A 23,638-nucleotide genomic window follows, 5' to 3' on the forward strand; every position below is an offset into this window, starting at 1 on the left:
GCCCAAAAAGGCCCAAAAAAGTCAGTCTTTTTGTTGTGCGGAATAATCACATGGAACTAAAGATTTGTCCTTGATTTGGCACCGATGATTAACTCGAAGGAGGCCTCCAGGTCTAACGTGATAATTTTTGGTCCAATTCAGAGTGCTTGCTCTCGTGACGAGTAACAGGTTTATTTGCCAGGTTCATCTAGCCAATCGAAGCCCTCCCAGGAGGTGCGTTGAGTTTGTTCACCTTTGCATAAAGGGGAACCCAATCTATTGGGTACAATGGGTTCAATCGAACATTTTTAACATAAGTGTGGCCAGTACTTTACCTCTTCAGAAGTGATTTCAAATTGCTTATATTTCAATTAATGAACAATAAAAGTTTCCGGAACCCTATATAATTTTACCAATTTACCTCATTTATTGGTAATTCTACACTTGATTGAAATTCACTTCCTGGATTTAAACATAAGTAACTTGAATGGAAATTTGCAATACACACTGTACAGAAAACAAATGGATAGGAACACCTTGTAGGAATACAACAGCTTCCACCCACTGCCCCTTAAGCAAAACCTCCTGTATGGGCAATATCTAAGGGTACGCAGAAATGGCACCTCGCTCAATGGGCCTCATTCCAAGTAGGGCACAAAGGGATACCGGGCACCGTTAAGGACATCGGTGACAGTAATCCCTTTGCGCCCTACTACGAGGTCCCTTAGCGGGAGCTGCAAAGGGACCAGGGAGCAAATAACGGTACCGCAAATTGCGGTACCGTTATTAGCTCCCTCCCCATTCCCATTGAGCCCTATAGGGGCTCAATGGGAATGGGGATTGCCTTTTTCAATGGGGACTTACCGGTCCCGCAAAGGTCGGACTACACGGTAAGTTCCCATTGAACCAGGTCGGAGTCGGTACCGGAATTGGAGGCAGCAATAGTGCTAATAGCACCATGGCTACATCCAATCTCGGAATGAGGCCCAACGACTTCCCATTACAAGCCATGGCACTTACTCAGAGACTCAGAGCAAGAGGATACCCAAAGAAACTACTAAACAACTCACAGAAGAGAGCAAGGTTCACCCATCGAGAGACACTCCTGACCCCAAGGAGCCGAGGTGGACAGCAGAACAATTTGAAAATGACATGTGTTACAATTTATAGTCAAAACACACCCAAACTAAGATCACTCATCGAGAAATACTGGCTCCTGGTGAAGCTGGCACTACCAGAGGACCCGCTCCCGAGAATGGCCCTAAAGAAATCCAATAACCTAAGGGATTATCTGACCCATGTACAGTTCCAAAAGAAAGCAGTAAAAAATATGAAATGTCCAAAAAGTCTGATAAAAAAAGTCTGAAGAGAGATTTGGCCAAACAGCCAAAAAATTTCGACCAAATCCCCCATTCGGTGGCAAGCGATGTGGGGCCGGTCCCAAAAAAGTAAAAACAAATGTTAAAAAAGGAAAGGATCCTGCGGCGCCAGTTCCCGATCAAGGAAGTAAAAAGGGAACAGGCGTTGCAGGGACACAGCGAGTCAGCCGCACACAGCAGTGTGCCGTCGAAAGGTAAGTAGGGGGGTGGAGGTGGGGTTTGGGGCAAGGACATTGCTGATATGTTCAGGGGAGAGAAGACCGAAAGTTATTTTAGGAAAAATAATTTTAGGTTTTTTCTCCCTCAAACATTTCAGCCACAGGCTTCTAACCCCAATCCAAAAAATACACTTTGGAACCTTAGACAGGTCACAGGACACCATCCCTGTGGCAACTGCACAGCTTGTAACTTTACGAGAAAAATGACATCATTTAATGTGGAGGGACGTCAATGGGAACTCAAGCTATTTACTAATTGCAAGACACACCATACAATCTACTGGATAAAGTGCCCCTGTGGCAATAAATATGTTGGACAAACCAGCAGACCAACCCACAAAAGAATTGGGGAACACCGTTCACGCATCCAATGCCGGATTCTAACAGCACCTCTGGTGCAACACTACATCTCGCACCAGCATTTGGCAGATGATGTAGTGTGGTGGATTCTGGATACGGTACACATTTTATCCAATACGAACAGTACACTTTGTCACAAGGAAGCGTGGTGGATCTACAAACTCAATACCCACATCACAGGACTAAATGAGGAGATATTCTTCCTGTAACAATAAGACGGAATGAAAGGGGCCCCTAAGGGTCCCTCGTGATATGGAAACAAGGCAATAACCATACACGAAAAGATGCGCCAGACACGAGGCTCAAATTCCCAATGCTAGGGTTTATTGCAAGCAAAAATAGTCCCAATTGGCCAATTTTGGTCTCACGTCCCGCAACGTGAGTTTCCTAGACCTCGAGGGATGCAAGAGAGCAAATTACGTACATCAGTTACATATATACAAAATGCATATCATACAATCAGCTATGTCATGTTTAACACCCTCCTTTATTAAGTTTCTTTGAACTCGGGATGACGATGGACATTTCCGACGGGTATGACCATTATGACACTTTCGATGTCTATTCTAGTAACAATGTGCAATTTAGAAAGTGCGGAGGCGTCTTTTAGTTGTTGAACAGAACACGGTGGTTCTGTTCTTGGAAGCAAGCTGCACACGGGGAAGAGCCACATTCCATGCTTTGCTATCTATGAGGTACTATTCGTGTCCTGGGAGCCGACACGCTCTAAAGGGTTTTGCGAAGGGGGCCATAGGAAGAGCATAATTCAAGCCTTTAGCTGTTTTATTCGAACATATTCTACCATCGTACGAGACTGGCTGGCAGCTGTGAAGTGATTAAATGCCCTGCAGCTCTCCCTCAAGGCTACAGAGTGGGAGCGTGGGCATTCCTTTCTGGGCTACTCATGAGGAGTTTTCAACAAACTCCTCAGTCCCGCGACCTTGCCCTTTCATATTCAGACAACAATGTTAACAGTTGAGCAGAGTAAGCAGAATCCGCAAGAATTGCAAGCTGCAAAGCAGTTTTAGACAGAAAGCAATGAGCAATGGTTAACAAGCAAAATGGCGATTCTGCTACATTTAAAATGGCCGCTTGTTGGTCAAGCATAACAGTCTATATTTCTATAATTCGGTGCATAAGACTTGGCCTACGGCCATCAAGTTACGTCTGTCATTCAAATGAAGGGTATTCACTTTTCCAGATTGACAGGAAGAGGACAAATCACCCAGAAACTACATGAGGCTCACCCAGCATGACAGATGTGAACACAGGTGTTAGCGTTGCCCACTGAAGGGATTATGTATAACCCACCCTGAACAAGCACATATGGTGGGTTGGATATCAGTAGATATGATAGACACGTGCATTGACCGACAAGACACATTCTACATGCATGGGCAGTGCAGATCAGAACACTAGAGAAAGCTGAGCTGCATATGCAAGGAATGAGGTTTGCTCCCCTCTCGCCTAGCAGTTAGGCGATCTGACGTTCTCAATTAATGACATGATTGCAACGGTTTTACAACAACCGACAGGGCAGCTTCATGCAGGCTTTCCAGGCACCCACTCTGACACAAATTCCATAAAGGATCCAACCCATCTAAAGCGAACCTTGCGGGACACGCTGGTATAACATGGATGGCTTTGGGTGATTAAAATCAGGAGCAGCACGTGAACAATATGCTGTGATAGGCAAATACACATTAAGCCACAAAGGGCACGGAATCATCCAACTAGACCTAAAATAAAAGACTGAATGGGAGATTTGGCAGAATTTCGGCTGTTGGAAAATTCCAAACAACCGAAAAGCTCGACCAAATCCATCATTCAGTGGCAAGGGCTGTGGAGGTGTCCCCCACACCTTTGTTCACTATACTGTGAATGGAGGTGGTGGGGGATTCCCCTGCAGCCAATCCCATACAAAGTAAAAAAAGGAAAGGACCCTGCGGCGCCGGTTCCTGATCACAGCAAGGTTGAAGTCGCCTCCACAAATGATATGGGCAGTTGGGTATTTAGTGCATTTCTGGAAGACCTCTGCATAATATTCCTGATCAATATTAAGGCTGTATATATTAATCAGCAAGACTTCGGTGGTACCCAACTTGCCATGTACCACCACATATCTGCCATTCGGGTCACTGTCAGTTGCTAGATGAGTAAATAGCAGTGTTCTGTGTACCAGGATCATTACTCCCCGAGCTCTAGTTGAGTAGGATGTGAAAAACCGGTGGTCCCCCCACCCCGGTGTGAATTTACTTGCCTGGTGCCCAAGCAAATGCATTTCTTGCAAGTATATTATCCGTACCCCTATTCTGTTGACATACGCCATCACCTTTTGCACTTTCACAGGCATTCCGAGCCCTCTGACATTCCAGCTCAGCAGTTTTATCACTGCAGGATTCCTGTCAGCCCTCCATGCTTTCATACTCCAGTATGTAATGTGCCCCATGCTGTAACATATTGCTATCTGACTGTGTATTATTTTAACTTTAACACCCCAACGGTTTCCCTGTCCCCCCACCCGTACCCCCTCCCTCATAGTGCCCCGAACTTCAAATATGCAGTACCCATGGCTTCCTCCCTCATCTCCCTCCCTCACCCAAATTACTAACTTATGCAATGGCATGTGGGGGACAGCTTCAGTGGTGGCCGGGGTCTAGGAGCCAATGGTAGCATCCTATTTCACATGGTTTCTGGTCTGAGTTAAGTTACACCTGGTCTCTGTCCCTGTAGTTCATAAGTTTCGCAATTATTGGCCTCGGGTAGGCGCCGGGATTTGGGAGCGCAGTTAGTGATCTGTGTGCACTTATGACAACAAACATTGCTGACCATCCAGGATCTCCCAGTAGTTCTTTCAGTAGCTCTTTCACACCTAGTTGTGTCTTCGGGCGTGCTGATCCTTGTCTCTGCTTCAGTGATTCGACTCGTGGCCTTCTCCAGCTGATTCCGGATTGATGTGACATTAATATTAATGCCATTGAGTTTGTCATCGAGTGCAGCGAAGCCTTGTTGCATAAATGTGAAGACTCCTTGTAGATCCATGGGGGTTGATGTCGTTGGAGATGAGGGTGGGACAGTGTAGCTGGCACCGTTACCGCTCATGGCATTCTCTCTGATGCTCTCTAATGGTCGGTTTAGTGAACCTTTCTATTGTTCCACCTTTCTTGGCTGCAGCCCCTTTGTGCATTGTACTATGCTACAGCGGTGCCTCCTTTCTTCAGGGGCCGCAGTGTTGCGTGACAATGTTCATGTGGGTGCTTTAGCTGGCTTGGCTCTCACCCTTCTTTAACCACCAGCAGAGGGATTGGCCAGTTATTCTATGCTTGGGTCCAGCTATGCCAATGTTTCCTGGGCTGGCATAACCCTCTGCCGTTCCCACTTCCTCTAGTAGGGGCTCCTGTATACGTCCTTGTGGTTCCCTGGCTGGTCTGATCGCCTATATAGGGCAGGTGGTACTTGCAGCTGTGGTTTTTGTGTCTTGCCCCAAGGATGTAACTAACGTGCATCTGCGTGTTTTTCTGTCGTGATGAGTTTGTGCAATACCCAGCGCAGTGTGCGCCTGTTTAGTTCATAGCTCCAGCTGGATTCCCTGCAGTCTGTACTGAGCATCCCCCTATGCTAGGGAGCAGGCTGTTTCCTTTTATGTGTGCTGGAGGTTCAGGTGCTGGGCAGTCTCCTTGTTGTTCCTGCGCCTCTGTATGTTGGAATTCGAATTTTCCTCTCTATAGTCTCATTCCACCACATTCACTGCGGTCTAGCGAAGGGTCTTTATTACTGGGAGTCTTCATATCTTGAGCCGGATCCTTGTCAGTGCAGGTTGCACGTGTTGTGGCTACTCAGAGTATTGTGCCAGTCTTCGCACCGTGTGTTTGTAAAGGTATTCACTGTCGGCCTAAATGCTCTGCCACGTTTGTGTCTCTCTGTGGGGCGTCACAGTGTTTCCAGGGGATGATTCAGTGTTTGCTTCTGCTGGCGGTCCGCGACCAGGGTCGGAGGACAAGATGCCCAGCCTTATTGCGACTCACGTGGGCTCCGCAGTAGTATGGTGTTGCAAAGTAGCACGCCAGTTCTGTTTGAGTCTGCCCTCACGATCAACTCTTGTTAGTCCTGGGTGTGCTATGCCCTAAGAGCTCCTCTGCTGTCTGTGTCCCCGCTCAGCAAGTATGAGGTTGGAGCGTAACCTGCTCTTGTAGAGCCAGCAGGGCCCACGCGACTTATTGCCCAGTGGATCTTGTGTCACCATTCTAGTCACAGTATGCGGCTGTGATTGAAAGTATATTGGTGTTCACAACACACGCTGGCTGACGTTTGGTTCCCTGTGTTGTTTGTTCCCCTCTGCGCACCCCTATGGGTGGTGTAGTGTCCGATCCTGTCGGCAGCTCCCAGCCGTGGTCCAAAGATGAGAGGGCAAGCCCTTTGTTGCACCTTCTCGGGCTATGCGGTCATAGAAATGCTGGGGCAACACGTTTAACACTCTCTGGGGCTGCTCTCCCGCCCCTCTCTCACAGGGTTTGCGTATGCTAGGTTTCTACGCTGCTTCCTTTATTATCACCCCATTTAGTCTGCATTGGGTCGGGGTGTCCCCCTATCATGGAAACAGAGGGATGTGAGTGTCTTAGCTCCCAATGGGTCCCTCGGCTGCAGAGCTGCTTGCCGCCGTGCATGTGTGTTAGTTTATTCCTACCCCACTCGGGTAATGGCCGCTCTGTACTTCAGCTGTGGGTTACGTTATCAAGTCCGCTCACATTGATCTGCCTCAGCAGGACTCAGGGGTGGGGTTGGGTGGCCCAGATTGAATGGTCCCAGCTGGAAACGTCTCCTCCCATCTCCACCCTCTCGTGCTCTGCTACTGTGTGGTCATTCCGTAGATTGAGGGGAGTCTCACCCCTGCCATTCAGTTAGTCGCCTTCAAAGGCTAGGCATCATTGGCAAGGATCACGATCCTGGCATCGGAAGGACAGATCTGCACTGGTTTGTTAGAGGTACCTTTAGGCAACCCTGCTGTCACCGCGAGCGGGACTTTAGCAGCACCGGGCCCTTTGTAAGAGGCCGCTCGTGCTGTGGCAACAACTTGATGTAACTTCCGTACCGTACACCGGATCTCTGCGATTTTTCGTGCGGGTGTGGCCAGCCCCTTCAGACACTCTTCTGTTCAATTGTGACAAACGGCCATTTTTTTTTAAACAAACATTTTATTAAAGTATTCATCAGAAAGAAAACAAAAGAAAACACATTGGGGCTCATTACACGGAAGGCGGTAGGGGATTACTGGCACCGATAAGGGTACCAGTGCCGGTAATCCCCACTGCCCTACTACGAGGTCCCTCAGCGGGTCCCGTCCTTAACGTGTGGTCAGACCACACGTTAAGGACAGGACCCGCTGAGGGACTTCGGTGCAAATAACAGTACCGCAAATTGCGGAATCGTTATTTGCTCCTACCCCATTCCCATTGAGCCCTATGGGGGCTCAAATGGGAATGGGGAATGGTTCCCGGAATGGGGACTTACCGGTCCCGCAAAGGTCAGAGTAAGCCTGTAAGTCCCTATTCCGGGAACCCGGCCTCCAACAGCGGTAAGGAGGTAGCCATGGCACTAATAGTGATATGGATGCGCCCAGATCTAGAACCATTAACGTGGAGCTGCGTAGTGGGATTATGGTAATTACCCATTATCCATCTTGAGAAATTTGGCCCAAACCCAAAGTGTTCTAACATTTGACTAATATACCCCCAGTCCACCAGATCAAACGCTTTGTGCGCATCTAAGGACAGTACCGCCATGCCCTCCCCTGACCTGGATGCACTTTCAATAAGGTCTATAGTCCGCCTGATATTGTCTACTCTTCCTCTATCCGGGATGAACCAGGTTTGATTGCGGGCTATTGTTTCCAGGAGGTACGGTTTCAACCTTGACGCTAGTATTTTTTTATATAATTTCCCGTCATTATTCATGAGAGTAATTCGCCTGTCGGCGGAAGCCTGGTTTGGGTCTTTCCCAGGTTTTTGGACTAGAATCTTTAACGACTCCGCCATTGACTTGGTGACAGCGCCCGTGGACAAGAAGGAATTGAATAGAGCGGTTAAATGTGGGGCAGGAATGTGGGCGTAAATTTTATAAAATTTTGCTGTCAGCCCATTAGGGCCCGGTGCAGTGTTTTTTAGAGATTTGATGGCTTCTATTACTTCCTCCGATGAGATCGGGTTTTGCAGGGCTGACAGGGAGGCTGCTGTCCGGATCTGTGGTAGGGTAAGTAGTCAGACAGGCCCTCACGGTGAGCGGGGGCAGGAGGGCCTGACATTACTGCTCTATGGTGATTGACCAGTTCTTCATTTTGTCTTTCTCGGTGTAGAGCATTCTTCCGTCGGCTCAGATAAGCCTCAGGATGTTATTCCTGCTGTAGACTCTTTTCAGTTTATATGCCAGTACCCTGTTCGCTTTGTTGCCTTTACTGTAGTAAAATTATTTAGTGTAGGCTAATGATTTAGCGGTGCAATCTGCCCAGTGCATTTCGAGTGCGGTTTTAGCTTTCTTCAATGCTCTCTCAGTTTTACGTGACCTACGAGACTGCAACTCCTTCTCCAGCAATAGTCCCTTGCTTTCTAGTTTGGTCGCAGCTATTCTCGAGATCCACTTCTGCTCTGCTCCTGCACTGATGAGAGGACCCCTAACCACTGCCTTCATGGCGTCTCAGACTGTCCCCAAGGCTATGTCAGGAGTTGCATTCTCTGCAAAATAGTTAGTGTTTCCCCAGTTTCCCTTTTTGTGGACAGGGGGGGGAAGAGTGGACCCTTTTATGCTAAGGTTTGCAGTCACTGGGGCATGGTCTGAAATTGTTCTGGTATGTATATCAATTTTATCCAGGCTAGGGTAAACAGACCCCGACACCAACAGCAAGTCTATATGCGAGGAGCCCTTATGTGCATGAGAATAATGAGTATAATCCCATGTCCCACTATTATACAGCCTCCATGCATCCACTATTTCCGTTTCCATAAGTAGTCTGGCCAGGGCGAGGGCCTGTAAGTAATCTATTCTGGTCGGGGAAGAGTTTTGTCCAATAGGGGGTCCGGAGCCAGGTTGAAGTCTCCCCCCAATAATAAGTACACCCTCTGTGAAGGCCAGAATCGTTGGGATCAAGTCAGAAACTAACTTGTCCTGCGCAGTATTTGGGCAATAGATAGTGCCTATGGTCAGAGGGCACTCAATGAGGTGTCCTTTCACCAGGAGAAATCTCTCACCGAGGTCTCTTTTAACTTTGACATTTGTCAGAGGAACCCTCTCGCTTAGTAGAATTGGACACCTCGCTTTTTCATCCCCGATGTGGCAAAGAACATCTTTTTATATCTCCGAAATTTCACATGCCGCTCATCAGCGCTTAGTAGATGAGTCTCCTGGAGACAGACCACATCTCCCTCCAATAGCCTGAGTTTATGCTCTACGGACCTGCTCTTGGCCGGGCTGTTGAGTCCTTGGACATTCTAGGTGAGGATTCTTATTTCCTTCTCGTCATCTGCCCCCATTTGCTTCAACAATAGGTTCAGCATTGGTATTGCCTTTCTGGGGAGCGTGTATACTGCTGCATTTTGATTGACAGTGTGTTTCTGAAAATGGAATCCATGTCAATGTGTTACAACTGTGAACTAAGTGTGGGAAAGGAGGTGGCACAATTGCAATCCACCTCTGATCCCTCCCCGCCCTCCCCCAGCCCCGGCCCCCACCCCCAACACCTTGCAAAACAGTAGGATAGAACGCATCCCACCTAACAGGGCAGCTGGTGGTGCTCCAGCACTGAGCAATTGGAGCCAACCGGGCCCAACTCATGACCAAGAAGGACAATGAGAACTCTGATGTTTCTGGGAGGCGAGACTACCGGCCATAAGCTTCTCCCATTAATGCCGGCCCTCATATTTCAGATCTCCAGTGCTCTCTTGCCCCCTGCATTGTCTCCATCGTAGGACTTGCACTACAGCTGAGTTATCGGAAGTGTCAACTTGGCCAGATGTGTAAGTGTGACACCAACATTTCCCATAGCGAATTCGCCGACCCCGGTGAAGCAGCGAGTGACCCCCATCCTCAGTCCATTTTAGGAGCTTTCCGGTGGGGAGCACGGATCCTGCGCCTCCTGTTGCTCCTAGTCCATCACGATCCATCCTTTCTCCTGGGGGTCCCTTAGGGGCATCCTCGATGCCAGGAGCTCCCCTGCCCTCACAGAGGCCCCACACATTTTTCAGTTTCTTTCATTGAGTCGATCTGCTGTTGGGCCCCCTCCCTGATAAACTTTACTGACGTTGGGAATACCCAGTGATACGGGATCTGCTTTTCCCGCAGCCATTCCGTTAATACCGTGAGAGTCTTCCATTTCTGCAGGGTGGAGTTCGCAAGCTCCTGGAAGAGCATGATAGTAGAGCCTCTGAAGAAATATGTTGCATAGACCTAGCTTCTCTCATGATCTCCTCCTTCTTTTTGTAGAAGTGGACCCTTGCAAGGGCGTCTGGCGGGAAAGATGTTGATTGCCTTGGGAGGGTTCTGTGAATGCGGTTTAGCTCAAGCGGGCATCGTCTGGGAGGTTTACAATAAATCTGAATAGGTCTGACACATACCTCTCCAGGTCCGTATCCAGGACTGTAGTTGGGATGCCCCTGAGGCTAATGTTGTTGCGCCTCAACCTGTTTTCCGCGTCCTCCTGTTTCATCTCCAGCAGGTCACACCTTGCCTCCAGTGCGACTATCCTGTCCTGGCCCTGCTTCCATTCGAATTTTTGATCACACCACTCATTCTCTTGCTCCGCCGTGTGGGATTCCACCTCCGCCAACCTTTTGTCCAGCAGGTTGATCTTTCTCGTGACTTCCTCCGTGCCCTTTTGGATCACCTTAGCCTTACATCTCCGACAATTACCTAAATAATTTAAATCAGGTCCACCACAAGGCAAGCAAAGGAATCGCAGAAGAGGGGTAACATTCTCAGGTTCCAGCAGTGGATCATCCTCTGATGACCAATCTCGACAACAACCTCGATCACAAGGCCCACCACCAGTAAATTTTGGATATCCTGGTCCATCTCCATTTTTTCCTTTTTTAGGGGGCGGGGGGTTTGGCAACCCCCAATGGGGCCCGCCACAATGGGGGTTCCAACCACGAGGAGGAAGAACAAATCAACGCCCCAGACGCCGCAGACAGAGATACTAAATCCATCTGAAAACCCTGAAACTATTCCAATTTTCAATCTGGCCAATATTTCATTGTCAGAAGCCGAGACTTCACTGCTCACCAAGGGTCTGTCCTTTGTGCCGACAGCACAGATTGACTGGTACGACTCTGAAATGGAGATCCACACCTTTTTAAGGAAAGTTAGATTAAGAACTTTCTTCCATGACCACAATTTGGAACAAGAGGAAACCGACGAAGATACCGGCCTACATAACCCATCGTCCTTCACCCCCTCTGATGGCCAAATACCGAACAAGCTCTTAACATTTGAAAGATGTGTGTTGGAAGACTTTGATCGCTTACGGAAGAAAACTAGCAAAACCAAACACAACATGTCCTTAGCTGAGAAACAGGCATTAACATTGCTACAAACCAATAAAAGTATTATTATCAAACCAGCGGACAAAGGCGGAGGTCTAGTGATTATGACTATAGACCAATACAAAAACATGGTTCTGGCACTACTTGACGATCGAGAAAGCTACTCAGTACTTCGCAAAGACCCTACTTGGGAAATATCCCAAGAAATTTCTGAATCTGTGAACTTTGCATTACAGTGCGAGTGGATCTCGCAAAAAGAAGCGGAATACCTAATAAAACCAGCTGGCAGGACTCCCTGCTTCTATTCTTTGCCTAAAATACACAAAGACCCTACAAACCCACCGGGACGACCGATAGTTTCAGGATGCGGCTCAATCATTGAACCACTATGCAAATTTGTAGACATCTTTTTGCAACCGATAAGCATTCTTACTCCAACCTACCTCCGGGACACCACCCACACAATAACAATATTTGAAGACCTAGAATTCAATCCATCGGAACAACTGCTGGTCAGTATGGATATTAAATCACTGTACACCAGATTCCCACAAGAAGATGCCATTGAATGCATTAGGGAATGGATAACTTCGAATCCTCCCACGACCAGGACCCCAGCGAATTTCATTGTTGAAATTATGACCATTGCACTCCGTCGAAACCTTTTTACTTTTGACAACACTACATACCTGCAAACGAAGGCCACCGCAATGGGTGCAGCCTTCGCGCCCAGCCTGGCCATCTTGATCATGGCCAAATTTGAGAAAGACTTCGTATTCTCCAACCTTAACAACTGGCAAACCTGTATCAGCCATTGGCACCACTACATCGATGATGTTATTTTTATCTGGACCGGTAGCCCATCTGAACTCACTAACTTTTGGACCTGGCTCAACACTTGTAATCCAAATATCCAGTTTACAATTGACCAAAGCAATTCTGAAATAAAATTTCTGGATCTATTGATTCGCTCCAAAGATGGAAAACTTATGTGTGATCTCGCAATACCCTTCTACACTTTACCAGCAATCACCCGGAACACACAAAAAACAATCTACCTTACGGACAATATTTACGAATACGCCAAAACTGTTCCTCTCCAGATGATTACAAGCAACATTCACAGAGTTTGACCACACGCCTTAAAGCACGAGGCTATCCCAAGAAACAACTAGATCAAGCCAATAAGAGAGCTCGCAACTGCAACCGTGAAACCCTTTTACAACTACAACGAGGGAATGTAGACTCTACGGATACACAGCTTACCTACGTAGTAACCTTTGGAGCCCATACTTCGAGAATCAAACAGATTATTAACAAACACTGGCACATAGCTCGCCTGAACCTACCTGAGGTCCCTGCTCCCAGATACGCCTACAAATGAGGAAAAAACCTAAGAGAACATCTAGTTCATTCACTGTTCCAACCGGTTCCAAGTGCTACCCGTACTCTCCGACCTCTGCAAGGCCACCACCCTTGTGGAAACTGTGTTGCCTGCAAATTTACCAAAAAAATTAGCTTCTTCCAAATAGGCACACGAAAATGGACACTCAGGGACCTGACAAACTGTTAAAGCCAAAATGTAGTCTACTGTATAGAGTGTCCTTGTGGCCTCAGATATATTGGCCAAACAACACGAGCAATAAACACCAGAATATCGGAACACAGGTCAAAAATCCGGTGTAAAAATCTGACAGCGCCCTTGGTTGAACATTTTTTGTCTGAGAACCATACTCCTAACAACATCTTGTGGTGGGTGATAGAAAAAGTCAAAGGAGTACCTGACATCCACCATAGCCTCATGAAGAAGGAAGCACGATGGATTCACAGGCTAGACACATACCATCATGGCCTGAATGAGATTTTTCAACCTCTATCATAATGATTAATGGTGCTGGCTCAATACTCTCTCAATGTTATACGCATCACCAAACTATGTCTTGATCAACTCGATTCTGGCCCCCCAGGGTGCTCGGTAGCGACAAAGTTCCTAATATCAAGTTTTCAATGAGACACACTAGATATTTCGTTAGGTGCATTAGCCACGCCCTTACTACAATAACACGGAACCAAATAGTACCTCTGCCTTCAGCTGCGCCTGTATACTTTTTCACTGAACATACATTTTTTGCCATCTATAACCCGCGAATCGAGCCCATTATATCTCATCTTTCTCCACCTACCGCCAAAGTGCTTGCGTGACACTGGTGCCTTGCGGAGTGTTGATCGACCCCCCTCTGTTGCTCAAACTGATTGTCATACTCGCATTCGACTATGTCAAACAAGGGGGCATGCATGCCTGCCAACACCGGGCTTGTCAATAATGACAAAGAGGCAAGCGCGCATGCGCTGTGTCTCTAGCAACGAGCATATCGCTCGTCCTACGTGACGGGTGGATTTCTCCTTCCGCATTCCTGGAAGCACGTCTCAGCGATTCACTCGCAGTAGAGACAGCGCCGACTTCAGCAGCAGCACACCATGACTCAGCATCTCAACAACAAGGTGAGCCCGGGGTTGCCGGTCTATGCGCATATACGTGGCTGTCTGGCGCACGGGCTCAGCCCACGTGTGTGCGCCGGGCCACGCTTCCCCCTCACTCCGCACCAATTTTAAAGCATTGAATCTCTATTCACTTAAAAAAGCACCGAATAATCATGCAAGCCAATTTCAGGCACTAATCTGTCAATTTCTCAAATATTGCTGAAACACTGGATGTTCCCTCCCTCTCCTTGATTGCCACATGACTTCACCCAGACCTCAGCGGTTGACATTAGCACCACCAATCGCCAAACACCAGATTGGATATACTTTTGGGGTCACATGCCTCCTTTTGCTCACCGCTTTTAATCTGTACACAAACACACTGGAATGCCACTAGGCACCTAGCTTGTAAATATTAAGGGCCAACTCTCAATCTGCACTCAATTCCTTTCCCAAACCGCCTGTACCTAAGTATGATAGCGGTCTCTGTGCTTTACTTACCTCGTGACTTTTGGAGCAGTAACTAAACTACTGGCTCTCCATTTTCAAAACGGTCTTTCCGTATGATTTGTCCACTCTTCACAGCCTCGCGACCAGCCCTGAATCTTCTGCACACATTGGGAAGTTCATCAATCCTGTCCTAGCATCTGCATTTTTGGGTAACGGCATCTGACGGATTCCTCTTTTCCAAAACGTGGCTACACCAATGCGCTTGAGATAATGCGCACCGGCAAGTAAGTTCATAAACCGGTCGCTATGAGAACAAACTTAGTCTAAACATAAGTCCTATTGATTGGGACTCCCGCAGTACTATACCCACTCACACCATACCAATGTTATCCCTTACAGGGTCCCTGATTATGAGCCCTGATGAAGGCGGACTTCGCATCTACCCACTACCACCGAAACGTGATAACTACAGGGAACAGTGATATACCTGTATACTAGCCAGTTGGAATCTTTGCCACCAACCAGCTCTTGATCACGTCGGCTAATGATCGAATATCTTGCGTCAAAAGACCCTGCATCATTCATTGACTTTCCAATTAAATAACTTTCTGCACCAAATAAGGGAAATGCATGATGCTAAGAATTTATTAGTAAAATCGCACATGCATTTACAAATCTATTTTTCAATTTTCGAACCAAATCAGAAGTATCATTTCCTTCGAGTTGTTGGATTTTACTTTTTCAAAAGATGTTAATTGTATATATCATTTGTTCACAACTTGTTTCACAATGTGTTGACTATTTTTTTAATGTAAATAACCATTCGTAACAACTTAATATTTTGTATTGTTTGTATTTACATGTTCTGGCTGTTCACTTTATACAGCAGTAAAAGATAATTTATGTATTGCTTGCATTTTTCCACTAATTTTCTACAATCTATTTGTTTAAATGTTTGTTTCCTTAGCTGTTTAGACATAACTTTCCGAATGTGTGGTAATATGTACCTAGCGGCTGATTCATTTAGTGATTGCTAGAATTACGCAACCCATATCTCTTTCTCTTTAAGCACTTCAAGAGACCAGGCCAAATAATTGTATTGACCTGTTCCTCCTGAACTTTTGTGGTTACTACAAAAACATTAAGGGTACATCTCTCGTTTCAAACTTTTGGTTCACCTTGGTCAGGGCCTCTGGCAGGTCTTTCAAGTCTGCTTTGGTTGCGGATTGTTCTGTGCTAGAGGCAGTCTGGTTCGGGCTAGTTCCCGAGGAAGGCTCACTCACCATCTCACCCTTCTTTGCCTTCTCAGAGGTGGAGCCGCCCATGAGTACCACAATGTCCGAATGCTTGGTAGCCTTGCCACTTTTCGCCATTGTGACCTGATGGATGAGTAGGATTGAGGTGGATCTGCCTGGACTTCGATCACTCTTCCATTCTTGTGGCCCCCAGCACCGAGTCAGGAGATATCACTGGCGAGCATAAAGGAACATGCTAGTTGGGAGGCCTCCAAGTCTGCTTCCGTGAGGGGAGAAATGCACGCTTTGTAATGGTGGACAGGAGCCTTATACCTCGTTAGCTCTCAACCAGGCTATCCAAGTTGACCAGAGAGACGCTGTGTTGTGTGAGATCAATTGGAGGGCTCAGCAACTCTCTAGGGATGACGCCAACGGGACCACTCCACAAGATAGCTTCTTGGCCCCCAGGATTTTGCAGGGGCCCCCGCAAAAGGTAGTTCTGTGGGAAGCCCAGGTACTCAGACAAGTGGTGAGAGTTCAGAGGTGACCACTCCCGAGGGGTCCACTCACTCCTCTGTCCAGTCTATCCCCAAGGCGTGAGCCAGTGCAGGGCAGCTAATGCTTCAGAGGACGCCCATGGGGTCTCGGTCTTCTCAGATCACTTCAGAGCTCACCTTTATTACACCGGTGGCTGCGCAACATCGTCATGCACCCCAGGGACTCCCCGGACCAGGCTTCACTCCACGTTGCCAGGGCTCCGGGTGAGAGATACCTGGTTCCCGGGGCTGTGTCCTGGTGGTCGACAGCAAGCGGGAGGTGCCTGCAGAGCTCAAGAAGAGAGGATGGCGGTCGTCCCACAGCAGAGATGATTCTTCATTTCTGGCATGTAAGGAGACCAACCCAGGGCACTCAGCTGTGAATGCTGGGCTGGACAGAATAATGCTACTCACGCCACCCCGCGGTGAGTGGAACACCCAGACAGGACTCCCGCTGAGTGCAGAGGAGGGGAGGCAGAGGAGAACGCCCAGCAACTCTGGAGCGCTGAGGCAGGCGCTCGGTGCAGCAACCCAGGGGAGATAGAGCCCTACCTGACAGGCCACCACCAGCAGCGCTCAACCCTTCAAGCCGGATCAATGTTGTTCCTCCAAAGCCCTGCTCCACCACTGCGCCACAATCAGGTCTCACTGCTGGTCAAGGGAGTCCCAGGTCTGCGCGGCAAGTGGCCTCAGCCACGCCTCGAGCCCAGCAGATGGAAGTGCACACCGGACACGCTCGACGAGTGGTGGCGGGAGTCCAAGGCTACCCCGCCGTAGGCCGGAGTGTCCGCTGCAGAGCTGTCGCAGCTGCCCCCCTGCAGATCAGGCCGGGCCATGACTGTTTCTGTACTTGGAGGCTCCTCCTCCGATGCGGTAACATAATTCCAGCATTAGGTGAAGGTGGGTGCCATTTTCTGTGTGTTTGTTACACCACACGGGACTTCCCTTCCACCGAGTTCGGCACAATCTCAGTGATTTATCCCCTGATTTTACGAGCGAATCATGCCCCAATGACTGGGCATGCCATACCGTCCGTTCTGTGCAGAACCGGACCGAGGAGTCGGTGCTTTGCTGCTCGATGACAGGGGCTTCTAAGGAGCCATGCTTTCTGTATCAGCTCCAAGCCACGCCCCCAAACGGACATTTTTTAGCAAGTTTTATGTCCCGTTCCCCAGCTAGCCACCGGAGCTCACGGTCAGAGCTACATACAGCTTTGTGAGCAACAGTGTCCCCCATTGCAGGACATTTTAATACACGATCTATGGAAGAGTGGATCGATACTCAGCGAGATGTGAGGTTAGTAAATTGTAAAACTGAAACGTAGTTCTTTTGATTGGAACCTGAGTGAATGTATCCTTTTGTAACTTGTTTTTATCCTCACATTATTTTAAAATAATAGTTTACACATATCCTTATGGTGTTTTGCAGGGTCAAACTATAATTAGAGGTCCTGAGGAAGGCGGGTTGACCTCAACACTGCCGAAATGTCAAGCTAGCAGAGAGGGACAAGCAGTCAATATAGGAGCAAATACATCAATATAGCTTTGAAGACGTAGACCCTAGTTTTGGAAATCTAATAAGAATATGTGTGCACTTGGGTGATTAGTGGGAGTCACAACACGTGGTGGGAGTCGAGGAACAGTTCCTCTGCTTTGGTTTAATTTTTTATAACTAATGTATATATGAATTGTGGTGCTGAACCAGCAATTGTTTCATTTGTATAAAAAAATCCCCAAAAACTAAATATGTTTGCTGAATTATGAGTATAGACAACTTGAAACAAGTGAAGAATTACCAAAAAATGAGGTAAATTGGTAAAAGTATGTAGGATTCCGGAAACTTTTATTGTTCATTAATTGAAATATAAGCAATTTGAAATCACGCCCGAAGAGGTAAAGTGTTGGGCACACCACTGTGTTGTTCAGCCACTGAGAAACCATACACCTCCAAAGGTAGGCTTGTCCTCTCTATATGCCCGGCTCCCTTCCTGTTCCATTGTGTGTTTTGCTGGGCTGTTAGAGAAGGTGTTGCACAGTGAAGGCTTACACTTGAAGGGTGGTTCTTGCATTTTGGAGCTTTTGGGAAGTCTTTTGAGGAATTTGGAAGAGTGCTATCTGTTGGTCCTTTGTATTGTCTCGTGCTGTTTAGTGTGTTTTTTTATACCTTGATATATTCTTCCTTTTCCAAGAGTTTGTTCAATGTGTTACAAAGAGCCTTGAGTTAGTTTCTGCATGTTAAAAAAAAGAAAGAAATATAGGGCCAGGTTGTCAAACTTTCTTTGGCACAACTTCTGCCAAAAGACGTGGCAGCCCAATTCTCAAAGCGCATAGAAATGAGTGCACCTCAGATGCGCTCACTCAGATGCCAGTTTTTTTTCCCCTTTGCTCATTTATGCATTTAAGGGTGAGTTTCACGACATTTAAAAGCTCATCTCAGATTCACAAACAGGATGCGTTTTTAAATGCCCTCAAACGAGTGGCTTCACCCTGCGCCTTTTAAAACAGGCGCAGGGGAGGTGCAAATCATAGCAGGGTCATTTGTGACCCTGCCATGATTTTGTTTTTGAGGTGCGACAGCCACGATTTAAAACCGCAGCTGCCACCCTTTTGGGGAATGGAAATGCTCTCTTTCAGTCATGTTACTGAAGCGGGTACTTTAATGGCCATTTCAGTGAAATGCACTCCCAGCAACAATGTGATCGCTGGGAGCCTGTCAATCATTAGTGCTGCGAAGGGGGCTGGACAGCAGGTTAAATTGCAGCTGGCATGGGGTTGGAAATGTATTTTGTTTGATCATTTGAAAGGGCTGGTCTCTGTGAAATGCACTCCCAGCAACCACATCCTCCCTACACTAATATATGCAAAGGGGATGGACAGCACATCTTTCCACTACTGTCCTGTCCCCCCTGAAATGCGCAAGTTACCTTTGAGAATGAGGTGCGCATTTAAAGAAATAGCGCAAATCAAACTAGCTCTTTTTCCAATTAATTTTGCAAGTGCAATTCTGGTATCCCCTGTGCATACGTAGACAAAAATGATGGGTATCCCCTGAACCATGAACCGGGGGAACAATATACATGAACATACAGCAGTCTATCACCTGCTGCCTCTGACTCGCGTGTGCTCACATGTTGTTCCAAATGTTTGTCACCCGTTGTCACCCTGAATATCTGCTGATCCCAACAAGTTACCTTCAGGGATCATCGGCCCCTCCTCCCCTGTGCCACCCGATGGCACATGTCTCATGCACTCACTTCAAAGGTAGACACTTTCTGGTCTGTCACCCGTCACCCTGAATCTATGCTTCTCCCTGGCAGCCAAATCAGGTGCGCGTGCTTCCCTAAGAAGCTGCTCTCAAGCATTCCCACCTCCACTGATTGCTGCGTCACCTGATGCCCTAAATCTCTCTTGTTCCATCCCAGGAAAGTTAGGTAAGCATGCCTCTCCCTCAAGCTCCCTCATGGATTCCCAGCACCTCCCTTTCCTCGTCCCAAGTATCACCCGTTGTTATGTGTCTTGTCAATTGACTTCATGAGCTGTCATCCGCCACCTCTCTGAATCTCTCCTGCTCCCTCCCAGCACCTCCAACTGCACCCCGCAGCTGTTCCACGAGGGCACTAGTCAGGCCGGCCTGCTTCAAAAGACAAAGGGCCTCATTACGGGCTGGGCGCAAAGGGATACCGGGCGCCGGTAAGGACAGCGGTGCCGGTAATCCCTTTGCGCATTATTCTGAGGTCCCTTTGCGGGTCCTTCCTTAACGCCTGGTTTTAGCAGGCGTTAAGGACGGGACCCGCAAAGGGACTTCAGAGCTAATAACGGTACCGTAATTTACGGTACCGTTATTAGCACCCTCCCCATTCCCATTGAGCCCTATGGGGGCTCAAATGGGAATGGGGATTGACATTTTCAATGGGGACTTACCGGTCCCGCAAAGGTCGGACTAGACCGGTAAGTCCCCATATAACCAGGGCGGACACGGTACCGGTGCTAGTCATGGCGCTTGTAGCACCATGACTAGCACCAACCTCGGAATGAGGCCCAAACACTTGTGCGTCACTAGCCACCTCTGCGAATCTCTGGTAATGACACTTGTGTTGTTCACTCACTCTAAAGCATGTGAAAGTGTCAGACAGCGAGGCATAAGCAAAACCAGTCCTAAATCTCACACTGACTGGGTCCCAATCACTCCCTACCTCCGCCAACTCTTCTTTCTACAACTACACCAAATGCACTCTTTATTTGGTCTTGCCTAAAGATCCTAAGCCTGACCCCAGCAATGACCCCCTGCCTCTCTGAAAGCTGCCTGAGATTGAATGAGAGAGCCAGTCACCTGTCTCTCTTTAAGCCATGTGGACACACATCAGACGAATTTTCCGTAAGTTTATCTGAGGTTCAACCTTGAAAAATCACTCAAAATTCTATGATTTGTTTGGTACGGGAAAATTCATCAAGGCCTACACACCGGGCAGGTACAGTGTTGTGGATAGCATGCGAACTCCCCTCAAAGGCAGTGCAAATATTCAGCTAAAAAAAGGTGCAGCATTGGCAGGGCAAATGTCTGCAAGTGCCTGTGCAAACATCTCTCATATTTCAGTACATGTATGGCACTAACAGGACCAGGGCAAACCAACTACACACTGGTACAGACACAGCATGTGCAGGGCATTACAAACACGCCTATCCTGAATTGACAAAGCCAGGAGTGTTGGCTGGTGTCTGATAATAACATTTCTAGAGTAAAGGCACACAAGCACACTTAGGCAGAAAGGGTTCGCTCTTGATAATTGACCTGAGCATGCATGTCTCATAACAGTATAATTTCATAATGGCCCATCTCTGCATTCCTTTCATTTGTGCTATGTTTTTGAGAATCTGGCCCAAAATGTAACCACATAAGGCTATTTGTAACACACACAGCGCAAGGGGTTAATATTTTTCACAGCATTACGTCTCACACTCATCATTAGAAACCATAATATGAGTTATCTCTTTTTTAAATGAAGAAGACTGTAGCGATGCTCAGGAGCAAAGAGAGCCAAGATCTTGAAGGTCGTTTCCCTCCATAAAGTGTGTTTAGGCGAGGGGAAGAAATCTGGGGTTCGCCACGGGATGTCGCGTCGAGGATGACGCACTGCATCATGGGATGCGTGATCACGTTAATGCGGAAGCAGCCTGATAGCAAGTGCACATTCACTTCAGAACGAGCAGTTAACAAGTTCTTGCAGCCGGTTACAGGCTGACTTCGTGTGCCTGGATTAAAGTGCCCCCCATGTGACAGTGAGAGAACTGATGTGAAGGGAGTGATTTACTGGATAGGCATTTAAGCTTTTCTAAATTCCACTGTCCATATTGGAATAGGAATGTTTAACATGCATTCTTGATGGCCACATGAGACTACGATGGTAAAGGCAAAACTTGAACTCAGCCCTGTCGCCCATTTAGTCAACCAATTGGTCTATAGAAAACGTTCCGTTCGACTGTGGAGGAGTTTCACTGTTGCTGAGATAAGGAGAAATCTTGCTATTACTGGTGACCGTGGAAAGGGGCTGGGGCAGGTGACACCAGATCAAGGAGAGCAGAGAGCACCTGCAGGCAGAGGAAGTGCTATTGCAAGATGTGATACCAGGTGCTTTGGTGACTGCTAAATCAAACACTAGGGCCCTCATTACGACCTCGGCGGTAGCCATGCCGCTATTGGCGGCATGGCTGCTGCCGAAATCGCGTCCGGGTCCACAGAATGAGGAATTACCGGGCCATTCCGAGTTCGGAAGGCCCGGTAATTCCTCCCTCCAAGGACCCGGACCCAGTCCTTCCCCATTCTCATTTCAGCCCCCATGGGAATGGGAGAGGGAGCAAACAACGGGCCATTACGAGTTGGCCCATTTTTTGCTCCCTCTTCCCTTCGCGGGACCCGGTAAGCACACCTGGTTTTCCCAGGCGTGCTTACCGTGTCCCGCGAGGGGACCTCGTAATGAAGCGGTACGGGGTTAACAGCGCCGGCACCTTTTACGGCGCTGTTAACCCCGTACCGTCAGGGTCGTAATGAGGCCCTAGGATTGCTTTCGTTTTGGACTTCTGGTGCTTGACAGAGCCCAGATCGCAAGGACTGTTTGCCTAAGAGTCAACTATGAGACTCATCCTGGCAGAGCTCCAATGGAGGGTGAAGGCATCTTCCCAGAGGGGAGTGGTAGTAGTGAGTATCACATTCACCACTAACCTGGGGGATGGGAATGACAGATGGTGACTTAGATGTCCTGTGATTTTCTTAGGTTCTTACGATGTCTTGATTGTATAAGTGATATAAGTGATTGAAGAGCAGACTTCAATTTTATGATCAATGTGCCACTATTCTGTAATGACCTTCCAACATGTTCATTCATTTGAATGCCTTTCCTCCCCCTCTAGGTACCCAGCTCTGGCACTCTGTGAAGTGGGTGTCTCTGCTTGGATACTGAGTCTGATAGGGTCTCTCTCTCTCTCTCTGTCTCTCCCACTCTCTCTCTCTTTCTCTCCACCTCTCTCTCTCTATTTCTCTCTCTCTTCCTCTCTCTCTCTCTCTCTCTCTCTCTCTCTCTCTCTTTCTCTCTCTCTCTCTCTCTCTCTGTCTCCCTCTTTTTCTCGCTCTCTCTCTCTCTCTTTCTCGCTCTCTCTCGCTCTCTCTCTCTCTCTTTCTCTTTCTCGCTCTCTCTCTCGCTCTCTCTCTCTCTCTCTCTCTCTCTCTCTCTCTCTCTCTCTCTCTCTTTCTCGCGCTCTCTCTCTCTCTCTCTCTGTCTCTCTGTCTCTCTGTCTCTCTCTCTCTCTGTGTTACCTGGCTGTGATGGTGATGTTTAAGCTTCTGCTGTTCTGACCAGGCTCACAACTCCAATCTGTTTCCACAGCGAGATTGAAGCTTGCATAGTTCTGCACCGGAAATACATTAACCCGCAGCGTTGTCTGGTTCAAAACAGTAAAAACACAACAGTTAGATGTAACACAATTCAGAGGATGTTGGGTGACCATGGAAGGGGTTGAAGACAGTGACAATACTTAGGTCTGGGCTGTGGAGGAGGAATGGACTTTGGGAATTCGGCTGCTTTTCGGGAGACCACCTATCATTAAAGCCAACCCCAAAGAAGGCAACACCAAGACTTTTCCAAGACAATTCCACTGTAAAGCACAATGACCTGTACAAAGATTAGTCTAGCTCCAGATGCAGCCTAGGCTGCCACTGGAGTCCCCTGTGACATGAGGTCACAAATCACCCCAACCCCGAATCTTCCATCTTTCAACCTGCCTCCTGCCACCAATGAGCAGAGCTTTCAAACCTGGGTGCCTTTGAATTCCAGGACGTGCAGTTTTGGATTTCCCCCATAAATGTGGGACTTTAAGTCATCCGTAGTAAAGTGGACTGCTGTAGCAGCCTCTACCTCAGCCTTCCCAAATACCCAATGAACCAAATTCAAGGGGTCCAGAACAGGGGGGGGGGGGCTAAGCG

The 23,638-nt window shown here is 47.9% G+C and overlaps 1 protein-coding gene across 2 annotated transcripts in view; it reads right to left on the minus strand.

Annotated features, from left to right (window-relative positions):
• LOC138580218 (alpha-2-macroglobulin-like protein 1) overlaps positions 1-23,638 on the minus strand; it is a 1,051,822-nt gene that overhangs the window by 171,762 nt on the left and 856,422 nt on the right. For both annotated transcript variants that reach the window (XM_069650580.1, XM_069650579.1), the window contains one exon: positions 22,973-23,097. In XM_069650580.1, the coding sequence (XP_069506681.1) occupies positions 22,973-23,097 (125 nt within the window). The remainder of the gene's footprint in view (positions 1-22,972; positions 23,098-23,638) is intronic.

The sequence above is a fragment of the Ambystoma mexicanum genome, chromosome 3p (genome assembly GCF_040938575.1).
Source record: "Ambystoma mexicanum isolate Mex_15411 chromosome 3p, UKY_AmexF1_1, whole genome shotgun sequence".
In the NCBI taxonomy this organism is placed as follows: domain Eukaryota; kingdom Metazoa; phylum Chordata; class Amphibia; order Caudata; family Ambystomatidae; genus Ambystoma; species Ambystoma mexicanum.